The 10,432-nt window shown below is 38.1% G+C and overlaps 2 protein-coding genes across 3 annotated transcripts; both read right to left on the bottom strand.

Moving 5' to 3' along the window:
• LOC104723994 (serine/threonine-protein kinase At5g01020-like) lies at positions 7–1,871 on the bottom strand. The gene is made up of 4 exons (XM_010442436.2): positions 1,390–1,871; positions 1,161–1,296; positions 935–1,071; positions 7–671 (listed from the first exon to the last, which is right to left on the bottom strand). The coding sequence occupies exons 1-4, from the start codon at positions 1,798–1,800 to the stop codon at positions 12–14; spliced, it is 1,344 nt and encodes a 447-aa protein (XP_010440738.1). The 5' UTR covers positions 1,801–1,871; the 3' UTR covers positions 7–11.
• LOC104723993 (uncharacterized protein At1g04910-like) lies at positions 6,458–10,205 on the bottom strand. 2 transcript variants are annotated; one of them, XM_010442435.2, is made up of 10 exons: positions 9,696–10,205; positions 9,150–9,293; positions 8,939–9,011; positions 8,768–8,838; positions 8,591–8,679; positions 8,231–8,363; positions 7,884–8,116; positions 7,222–7,698; positions 6,894–7,132; positions 6,458–6,795 (listed from the first exon to the last, which is right to left on the bottom strand). In XM_010442435.2, the coding sequence occupies exons 1-9, from the start codon at positions 10,203–10,205 to the stop codon at positions 6,913–6,915; spliced, it is 1,950 nt and encodes a 649-aa protein (XP_010440737.1). In that variant the 3' UTR covers positions 6,458–6,795; positions 6,894–6,912. The 2 variants fall into 2 exon arrangements, with proteins under 2 accessions (XP_010440737.1, XP_010440736.1); XM_010442434.2 differs by lacking the exon at positions 6,458–6,795 and having other exon boundaries at positions 6,835–7,132.

Genomic DNA, 10,432 nt, shown 5'->3' with positions numbered 1-10,432 from the left:
CAATCAGTAATTCAGTACCGTTCCCCTCCAGCCTCATTACGCATTGGTGAGTTCAATCCATTTCTCAAAGTTATCCGGTGGTTTCGTGCAGTATGTGCGGGCGACCGGAACTTTTGTTGTTGATCACTCTTTTGAACGTTGCGAGGCTTGTCGTAGTTTTGGAGAATTGTAATCTCTTTAACTTCACGGCTTGGCTTAGTAGGGACCGTGTAAGTGAACGTCCCAATGGGAATATCATCATTGTAATCTTTGATGTCTTGGAGAACTGAGACAACGGTGCTGATGTCTGGCCTTGTCTTTGGTCGGTATCTTAGGCATTGGTAAGCTAGAGTTGCTGCCTTTCGTGCTCCGGTCTCGGAGTACTGATCTTCGAGCCTCGGGTCCATTATTCTCCCGAGTTTACGTGCGTCGTTGAGCATTGGACGAGCCCAGTCAACGAGACTTTGTTCCCTTGAGGATCTCTTTTTGTCCACCGATCTCCTACCCGTCAACAGCTCAAGTAACACTACCCCAAAGCTGTACACGTCACTCCTAGCCGTTAAATGACCTGTCATTATGTACTCTGGTGCCGCGTACCCTTGTGTGCCCATCACCCGTGTTGACACATGTGTTGCATCCCCTTGTGGTCCGTCTTTTGCTAGCCCGAAGTCCGAGAGCTTTGCTGTATAATCCTGAAAAAAAAAAAAAATCAAAATTAGTCAAATCCAACAATTAGACTTTTGAATGGCGGTCATGGATGGAACTTGCGGCCAAGACCCTTTTCCTTCACCATTCACAATTTGTGGATACAAATACGTCCATTTTATGTAAATTTATATGGTAAGGCCATATATATATATATATTATTTTTTTTTGTTTAATACCGCTTCCGAGAATTAGTAATCTACAAACCCTTAAGATCAATGAAGAAGAAATTTGAGACTTGGTTGCTTACAGAATCTAACAAGATATTGGAGGCCTTGAAATCGCGATAGATGACAGGCTTCTCGGCTTCATGGAGAAACTGTAGACCCTTTGCAGCTTCGTAAGCGATCTTCAACCTCGTTGACCAAGGCAGCGGTAGGGAACACCCTGCAAACCAGTTTCATCAGTTCTTGTTCTTGAAAGGAATAGATCATTTGATTTGATAGTTGATAACAAAATAAAAAAAGTCAACTCACTTCTGAAGAGTTGAGACTCTAAACTTCCACGAGGCATGAACTCATAAACGAGAAGTCTATGTTCTTCCTCGCAGCAATATCCGATCAGCTTCACCAGATTCGGGTGCTTTAGTTTCCCTAGACACATAACCTCCGTCTGAAAAAGTTTACCCCCAAAAAGATTAGATATTTAGACTCATCATCTTGTATCACAAACAGAGGATTTAGCTACGGAGATGTATGTACGAACCATCCACTCACGGTGACCTTGAAGGCCATCAAGATCAAGAAGTTTAACGGCAACGGGCTGAGCCTGAAGACCAGGACGGAGCTTGTCGTCGATGAACCCTTTGTGAACCGGACCAAACCCTCCTTCACCAAGGAAGTTACTAGAAGAGAAGCTTTGTGTTATGACTTTGAGCTCTGCTTGTGTGAACACGTGGAGATCAGAGCCAGCAAGAGAGATTGAAAGATCTTCAGACAAGGTTGTTGAACTCGGATCGCTTATGTCTAGAATCGACAATCCAAGAAACGATTTCTGTTTGGTGATCACACCTTCACCATCATTTTTCTTTGCCTTTTTGGGAGAATTTATGATGTCTTGATCTTGGAAACAAGAAACCATTAAACATCTCCAAGAAGATTTCTTCTTCACCGCCATTGTTTTGTTCTTGGAGAGGTGTTTTGTTTTGTTTTTTTTTCCTAATGGTTTTGGTTTGTATTGGGAGAAAGAGCTTTTAAAGTAGTCCAAGAAGAGAGGACCAAGACTTTAACTAATATTTTCCTAATTCATATTTACTAACAACTATGTTTTTCTTTTCTCAAAGAACATTTCTTACCTAAAAGGCAAAAAACAAGTGTTTTCTATTTTGAGAATTAATAGTTTATTAGAGAAATAGGACGACGACTTCTTGAGGTGGAGATTTTATACTTCTTTCTCAAGTTTTAACAGCGGTTTGACATTGTCATGTAATTTAATGTTTTAGACGAGTGAGTTCATTCATAGTCGTGAGTGGACGGCTAAAAGGGAGAAGAAATTGACATGTTTACCCGTTTTCCTATTAGAATTTTGAATACAATCATATAATACCTTTTCATACAATGATAAATAAGAATAGTAAAAATTCATTAATTGACTGACTTCAGAAAGAAAAAATAGCCGAAAACAATCAAACCATTTATATTAATGTCCTTAAAATGTCACTAACCGAATCTATTAATGGTTGACCAAAAAACGTTGAAAACATCTGGATAGCTAGATAAATAAATGTATCATCAAGAAGTTCATTATACTCCTTGTCAAAGAAGTTATTAGAGTAACGAGCCAATGTTCTAAAACGACATTTATATAACGATTTTTCTTGAATAAAAAAGCTAGAGATGAACTTAAGAAACATTCTAAGAGCACCAGCATTAGTTATTTTTTTGGGAGTGTCTTAAAAGAACAAAAGCAATGAAAAATAAAAATAGGAGAGTATCTTCAAATTTAGACCTCTAAAAATGAGAATGTCTCTATTTTAATGTTAAGACACCCATAAAATGTTTATGAATAGAAAAAAATGGTGGAAGAGGGTTGCACTCACTATTATCCAAGAAAAAAAAAAAGAGGATAATAAAAATGATTTGAAGATCACAGAAGTTTCGTTCAAAATAAAAATGATTTGGTGGAATTTGCAATAGGCGAGTGAGTCAAGCTTCTAGAACACCTGATAAAATATTTGTGTCATCTTCTTCTTTATTAAGGGTATAAAAAACTATATTTGGTTTGATGTGGAAACTTTACAACTATATATGAAACGAAAGCAGTTGATGTGGAAAGTATTTGTGAGCGCGTTGGGGAAGAAAAGGGAATTCTTCACTCTGAGTTGTTGACATTTGCTTGGTCCCACGAAATGACGCTACATCCTTTTGCAACTTTTTGAATCCTAAATCGGGGTTCAAGTTTCACGAGAGAGAGAGTTGATAACTTGATATATAGAGTTGATAAAATTATATTAACTAATTTTTGGACTTGGTGTAATTTTTTTTTTTTTTTTTGTTTCAAACTGAGATATACTTTTAAGTTTTTAATTTTTTGTAACTTACTTTTCTCAAAATTTTATCGTGTTCTGTGTTTGAGATAAAACTACTTTCTTTTGTTAACCACATTTCTTTTCTTTAGAAGAAATAAAAGTAAAAGTAAGGATGTACACATACAAATTCAGGTCGTTTTCAATTTTCTCGGTTATAGAATCTAAGAGAGTGTATTCAATCTAATTCTAAATGTTTTGATGATTTTAGAAAAATTAATATGATTTATTGTAAAAAATTTTCAAATCCCAACTAAAACCATGAGATTTGGATTTCTATATTTTTAACTAAAAAATCTTTTCAAAACCTCCAAAATTCATAAAATCATTAAAATCTAAATCCACAAATTATTTTGAATAATAGTGGATGTTATAGTAAATTTTTAAATCATTAGTTCAATAACAATAAATTTTATTAAACTTTTTAAAATATGATTGAATAACAGAAAATTTGTAAATTTTACACAAATCACTTAAAATGTTAATTTGACTACACTCCCCTTTTTTTTTTGTCAAAACCTTGTGCCTTCATTCATTCAATATAGGTAGCCATTACAAGTACAGAGATGAGGCAGCAGGCAAAGTTTGAGACAATAAAAAGAGAGCATTCCCCAATGCCAAAATGTGATAAAAGGAGTTCATCGATTGTAGTTGTACCCAGGAGAGCTATGATCCATAGGTTTGGGAACCCAATGGTACATGTGAGATCTTGGTACATCGAGGGACCATCGGCAAGAGCTTCAAAGGACAGGTGAATGGTCACTGTCATAAGACATTGTGACGTTAACAAGAGTATCAATGCATCAATGTCCACCGGGGCGATAGGAACCCACAGTAACAGGACGGCAGAGAAACCAGGGACTATGTTGATGTAGTCGGTTAGGGGTTGCTTTGAAACCCAAAGAATAAAGGTTGGATCACTTCGCAGAGGCGCAATAAGGGCTGCTTGGTACGGGATCCATGTGATGGAGGTAGTTGGGAAGTGATGCTTGGAATCATCACGTAGCCAGCTTAGTTGGTAACCGTCAATGAGCAAAAGGTGCTCAAGATCCAGGGTACAACTATCGCTAGAGCAAATCAAGGAGCGAAGGCGAAATAACCGTAATCTTCTATAGCCAAATCTCAAAACCCTAGTAACAGCTAAGGCCATGTTCCGTACAAGAGATATGAATAAGCATACCAGCACTATTGTTACCTTTCTCCAATGGAGTCTTCGACCAAAGAGCAAAGGAAAGCGAAGCAAGACTCGGCAATGATAATCCATGGACGATGAAGTAAATAACATGGGCTTAATATTTTGACCAACCTTAGGATAATAAATGGGTTTACCTCGTTTTGTACTAATGGGCTTGTCTTGAGGCCTAGGTCCACTAAGGGAAACCGTAGGTTTCCAAGAGAACGCCGCACAGATTGGTCAAGTTGTCGGCCGCCCGAGACTGACGGAGAGATCTGCGGTGTAGAGAGATTCTCCAATGAGTGATAGATCGGCGGGTTCTTGCAGTGGCCGTGGCAGGGATCGTCTTTTGTAACTAGGTTCACTGGGGAAAATCCTAGTATCATGACCGATTTCCGAGATGATAGCTGGCTGAGGCGACTGTCCGAGTCAAACAGAGATGGTTGCGAAGCAGAGCACATCTCCGGTGAATGAAAGTTCGGCGGAATCAGTTGGTGGCTTCGGTTTGAATCGACGATAGAAGCTAAGTCCACTGAGGAAAATCCTCGCTTCGTAGTAACTTGCCATAGGAAGGGCTGAGAAGAGTGGCTTCCCGAGATTTGCGAAGAGGGTCTCTTCGGTAAAGTGGAGATCGACGGGATCATACGGCGGTTTTGGTGTGGATCAGAGAGAGGAGTTATTCGGGTTGGGGTAGTTTAAAAAAGGGAAAAAACGGGGAATAAAGGTGAAAAGGTACACTAGAAAGAGTAAAAATTAAATGAGAGGGTAGAGGACCGGATGGATCCCGACGCCGACGAGCAGAAGCCTCACCGGCGCCGGAGAAAAAGGTTGAAAGAGCCTCCTCGATAGTCGTGCCTGGGAGAGAATTCTAGCTATCTCCCGATATGACTATATTTGACTACACTCCCTAAGATTCATATAGATACTGGAAATATTTCATTTGGATTTTTTAAAACATTAGGTTTGGGTTTTTTTGAACAACACTAAATACTAATTAATAGGTTAATAAATATGGGGAGCTTCAGTTTTTTAGGGTTAAAGTTCTGAACTGTAATGAATTTAAGAAACCCCTAGCAAAAATGTGTCATCCGATATGAAATTGTGAATGTTCTTGGAGCTAACTAAAAGATCAACATTGTTGGAATAATTAGAATGTTCACCCCAAACATTAAAGTTTTTATCCATATAATATATTTTGTTCAAAAAAAAAAAAAATCCATATAATATATAAAAGAAGCAAAACTATTCATTGTTTATTTAGTTTGTCTTTGTATTCTAATTCTCCCTAAGAAAACATAAAATTGAACCACAATTTTTCCATAGAGCTTCTGACCTCTATTTAAATGAAAATACAATAACAATAGATGAATAGTCATTCACTAAAAAAAATGAAAATGCAAATAAAAACATAAATGAAAACATACTCCCCTAATATTTTGTTTGTACATGTTTTTTGAATAGTTCATTTTCTATTCAGAGTAAGCAAAACATATCAATTCAATTTTTCAAAAAAATATCAGAAAACATGTACAAAAAGTAATTAAAAAAAAATTCTCCTGATGCATTAAATGTCTAAATTTTATTGACTTTTAAAAATAAATTACAAACTTTCGTTGCCATTTTGACAAGAAGGCGGCACGGGAACCCGTTGGCAAAGAAGAGGGTATATTATGCAATTTAATGAACAAGACTAGACTACATGATATAAGATATTGTATGGGGGGCTGAATATTCATGTTCAGTCTATGCGCGTGGGGCAAGCGTTTAACGGAAAGGGTCTTCAATGTAGTCTGCACAGCACAAAGACTCTGATGCAATATGATGGGATGAGACTCTTGTGTAACTTGTCTCATATTACTTTGAAAAATCCATTCCACACATTGCACGTTACTTTAATGATGAAACAAAATAATCACTATTTTTTTTTTTTTTTATTACTACAAATTTACTTTTTTTAAACTGTTTAACAGTCTCTCGATCAAGCAGTCTTGCGTTTGCAACTTGTAAAACCATGAGATTGGTTGAACGATCTCTAAAATGTAAGCTGCTGAATAAAGATAACAACACTTTCATCAACAGCTCGAAAAAGATACATGCAGCAATACATTATATTCTATGTTATTAATGCGTATAAAAGAACAAAAAGTTGATTCGAGTTAAGGCAACACAAAAAATGACAACTGTAGACTTACAAACAATGAATCCTATTGTTTACCCACTTCCACAAATCTCCATGGCCATAGCTAGAGGCAAGCTTTGTCCGTATAATTTGACTGAGGATGAACCGTGAACGTTTCAGCGCGGTTTTTTCTTACAAAAGATGCAGTAAGTTACTGTCCCCGTAGTTTCTTTAATTTGGCTCTTTGAAACCAATTGCTCAATCTTTGAGCTTTGGTAATCTCAATCACCCTCTCTAGTTTCAGGAGGCAAAAAAATCACAGTCCGCTTCATCTTTTTTTTTTTTTTTTTTTTTTTGCTAACTGTAAAACTCAGGCTACTAAAAAATATTACCAGAAGTATCTGCCCATGTTTATGTCCGTCGCATCCTATCCTCTTCTTCTTTAGTCTCGCATATACACCCCGGAAGAGGATTTGCATAAAAACTCTCTTCCAGCTTTGGGAACTCCCCTGACTCTCTGTTATATGGAGCTCCATGTCGGTCTTTGTGCAGCTTTTTCACTTTGGAACTAAACTTTTTCCAAGATATTCGCCCCTCATCCAATGAATCAACAAGTTTCACAAAGTTCATCCTGCATCGAAAAAGAATATGTGAACAAAAATGATACAAAAAAATTACTACAACCTGGAGCAGGTACAGACAGTATATGGGAGAATTTACTTGTCTGGATTTATGGTCTTTTTGAAGTTCTCGAATCGCCTGTGACCTTGAACCGCTTTCGCCATGTTCCCATCATATGTGTAGAGAAATACCTCACTCTGAAGTGCAACAATATAATCCAAACCAGCCAACATGTTCTGGTGATTACTAAACGGACTCAGCTCTTCTTTGGTGGCAAGAGTTGAATGTGAGAAAATGTTGGGGAAATCTGTGTTGAGGGGATCCATGCTTCCATTTCCATAAGCTTCACCAGCTACGAGGTAAATCCGGGAGCTGGATGGGAATTCTAAAGCCCTCAGCAAAAGCGAGGTTTCCCTCGGAGTCAAGGGACAACCACCTTGCAATCTTCTCTCTGTTCCATTTATTTCTTTTTCCTTCCAGTGACTAACCTCATATCGCATTTGCCGTAATTCTTCGTCTTCTTCAGCTGTCAAACTGTGACTGCAGCCAGTGAAAGCCAGCATATCCTTCTCATACCTGTAGAGGATAATATGCTTATAATAAAACCAAACTTTATCGGGATTACTCAGTGTCTCTGCATGAGCTATACACCAAGCACATTCAAACTAGACTTGCATCTAGATCTATCTAAATAAACTGGCATACGGCCCAATGTCAATAAATATGAAGTGACAAATAGAGAAATAGAGAAAGCTACTCGCCTTAAATGAAGAGCTAGGTATGGACCTCTGTTCTCCCTCATTCTAGAAACTAGAATGTTTCCCAGTTCCTCTATTGGAGCTGAATATTTCAGAGCTTTATAATTTACTCGGCAACGAAGCTTTTGTACAGAATCAGGTAGGTCATTATTAGCGAGCCGGGAATCTGTGTGGGTTAAGTACATTACGATATGCTGTTTCAACAACGGAAGGACCTCTTTCTTGTAGTAACCAACCTGTAACAAGGAATTTTTTTAATTACTGAGGGTCTTCTTGTAAACAATTGTACGCAAAAACTAGTGAGCCAGAGGACCCCAATAATAACCAAATAGCAAGAAAGCAATCTTGACCTTAGACCACGATATGGGTGTTTTAACGAAAGGCTCGGTTCCGACTAATTCTGGTGGAAGCGACTCAACTATGTGAATATCATCCTTCAATTCCTCAATGAAGTGTTGCCAATCAAATAGATCCTTAAAGCCACTGCAAACTCGGTGATATTAGGAAATAAGCTAATGAATAGACAATATAACCAACTGATAGTCACCTATCATGACTATGGTTGAGCTTTCATTATTTATCTTTAGTAGGCTAGGAACAAGATAACTTTTTTAATTGTTTAATTAGGTGAAATCTACAGAGTGCTAACAAGTTACGTGCTTCGTAAGGGCATGAGAATAATTAAATTAGTAATAAAGTCAGGAACTAGCCTGTCGTCTGCCCAATATGAGCTGTGGTCAAGTGAGGGAAGCACCAAAGTGGCCTTCATTATTTTAGCCACTGCAACCATATCACATATCTGCATTCTAAAATAGTTAAACGCATCAGCCTAGAACTTATAAACAGAAGATAACTAGAGAAACGATGAGAAAACACAAAAGCCTGACCCCAAATCTCATTTGGTTTAGTCCTCCATTAGCATTTATAAGAAGGTAGCCATTCGTAATAGCACCTAACTCTGCAGAAAATGTGTACTAATATGGTCAGGACTTAAAGAAGACAACAAAAAGTTTAGATTTGCTAAGCTACTAACAGGACTAACAGTTTATATTGCATACTTTTGCGACTCCTTGAACTGTCAATGCACTGCGAGAAATTTCCACTCTCAGGTTTTGCCCAAACACCTGAATACTGAATGAAGAATAGAGCAAAAGATTTCAGTAGCAAGATTTAGGAGAGTAGGGAATGAAGCTGCAAATTAAATCAACTTGAAAACTTGTGCCAATTGAAGCAGTGGAAGAAAAGATGATACGCAGAGATAAAACTTACTTCAACTACACTGTTTTGGTCGCCCACCAAGTGTGAAGCAACCATAACCAAAGTTGGATCAACATCATTCCCTCCATCTTTATAGATATAATCATGGGAGCTACGATCAAGTAGATTTACTCGGGGAATTGAGTTGGATAAATCCTAGAAAAATTTAACAGATTCATGTAAGATGTTTAAAGCCTTCTTCTCCCATCTTCCAAAGCCACAAATTTCAACCAGAGAAACACGTTCAACACTACTAACATCAACAAATGTAAAGATTCTAAGCAAGCAGCCCTCACTCAAGATGGAAAACACACATCTACATTTGGGCAACATCAAAACGCAATTTACCAATTTGTAGAAACAGAAACAAAAAGCCAAACACATATAAAAAAAAAAAACGCAATTTACAACAAAGTTATAAACAAGAAGACCTTCCTAAGCCGGAATCAACAAATGTTCAAGTGGAGAAACAATCTAAAGAGTACTAGCATCAGAAATGTGAGCTAAGCAGGGTTCTCTAGTACCAGCCAGGACTAAAGGAAAAACTAAATGAAGAACCTGATCGGAAGCTGCGCCATCAATAGCAGATCCAAGCCAACCAGTAGCACAAATCTTGAAAACGCCCATAAACAAACAGACACCACAGAAAGCAAAAAACATCCAATGACCAAGCTTCTTCCTCTCCTTCAAGCTAAAATCCGAAACGACGGATCCCATCGGCTTCCTCAACAAGCTTTTCACAACTCTCTCCCTCAACTGACCGTACGTCTGGTGCTTCCTATTGACAGCAGAGTCGAATCCACCACTCGGATCTGAGCCCGAGCCGGAAACAATCTCTGATCTAGGTGAATTAAGAGGCAGATCGATCTCGTGATGAACTCTCAAGGTGGAGGAGGTGTTGTTGTTGCTGCTGCTGCTGCTGTTATCAACACCACTGACACCGACGTGACTAGAACCGCCGCGTTTGAAGGATTGAGCACGGCGGGTCATGGGACCGGAGAAGCGAGGGCTATTGACATGTTGAGGGACGCCATCGCCACCGTCGTGGTGGTGGAGGTGGTGGCCCATCTCGAGCTCTTCTTCGATTGTTGCTATGTTTTTTATGAAGAAGACGAAGACGAAGATACAAAATGTTGTCGTTGAGAGCTCTTCTTATCTTTTTTTTTTTTTTTACTTTTGTTTGCCAAAATCCTTCAATTGTCGTCTGACTTGTTTTTGTTTGTTAGATTCATTCAAGTGGGAAACTGAGATTTGAGAGTCTCAATTTTTGTGCGTGTTCTGTTTCGTATAATTAA

The sequence above is a fragment of the Camelina sativa genome, chromosome 11 (genome assembly GCF_000633955.1).
Source record: "Camelina sativa cultivar DH55 chromosome 11, Cs, whole genome shotgun sequence".
NCBI classification, from domain to species: Eukaryota; Viridiplantae; Streptophyta; class Magnoliopsida; order Brassicales; family Brassicaceae; genus Camelina; species Camelina sativa.
Note: the sequence above shows the minus strand (reverse complement) of the source record. Positions and strands in the feature narration are given on the sequence as shown.

What these genes read in the sequence shown, in the direction of transcription:
- LOC104723994 (XM_010442436.2), bottom strand. Translation starts at nt 1,800, where the DNA reads ATGGCGGTGAAGAAGAAATCTTCTTGGAGATGTTTAATGGTTTCTTGT. An exon ending in AAGGTCACCGTGAGTGGATG is followed by an intron (nt 1,297 to 1,389) that starts GTTCGTACATAC and finishes AAACTTTTTCAG; the next exon opens with ACGGAGGTTATGTGTCTAGG. An exon ending in AGAGTCTCAACTCTTCAGAA is followed by an intron (nt 1,072 to 1,160) that starts GTGAGTTGACTT and finishes ACTGGTTTGCAG; the next exon opens with GGTGTTCCCTACCGCTGCCT.
- LOC104723993 (XM_010442435.2), bottom strand. Translation starts at nt 10,205, where the DNA reads ATGGGCCACCACCTCCACCACCACGACGGTGGCGATGGCGTCCCTCAA. An exon ending in TCATATTGGGCAGACGACAG is followed by an intron (nt 8,364 to 8,590) that starts GCTAGTTCCTGA and finishes CCGAGTTTGCAG; the next exon opens with TGGCTTTAAGGATCTATTTG. An exon ending in CACCCATATCGTGGTCTAAG is followed by an intron (nt 8,117 to 8,230) that starts GTCAAGATTGCT and finishes TCCTTGTTACAG; the next exon opens with GTTGGTTACTACAAGAAAGA.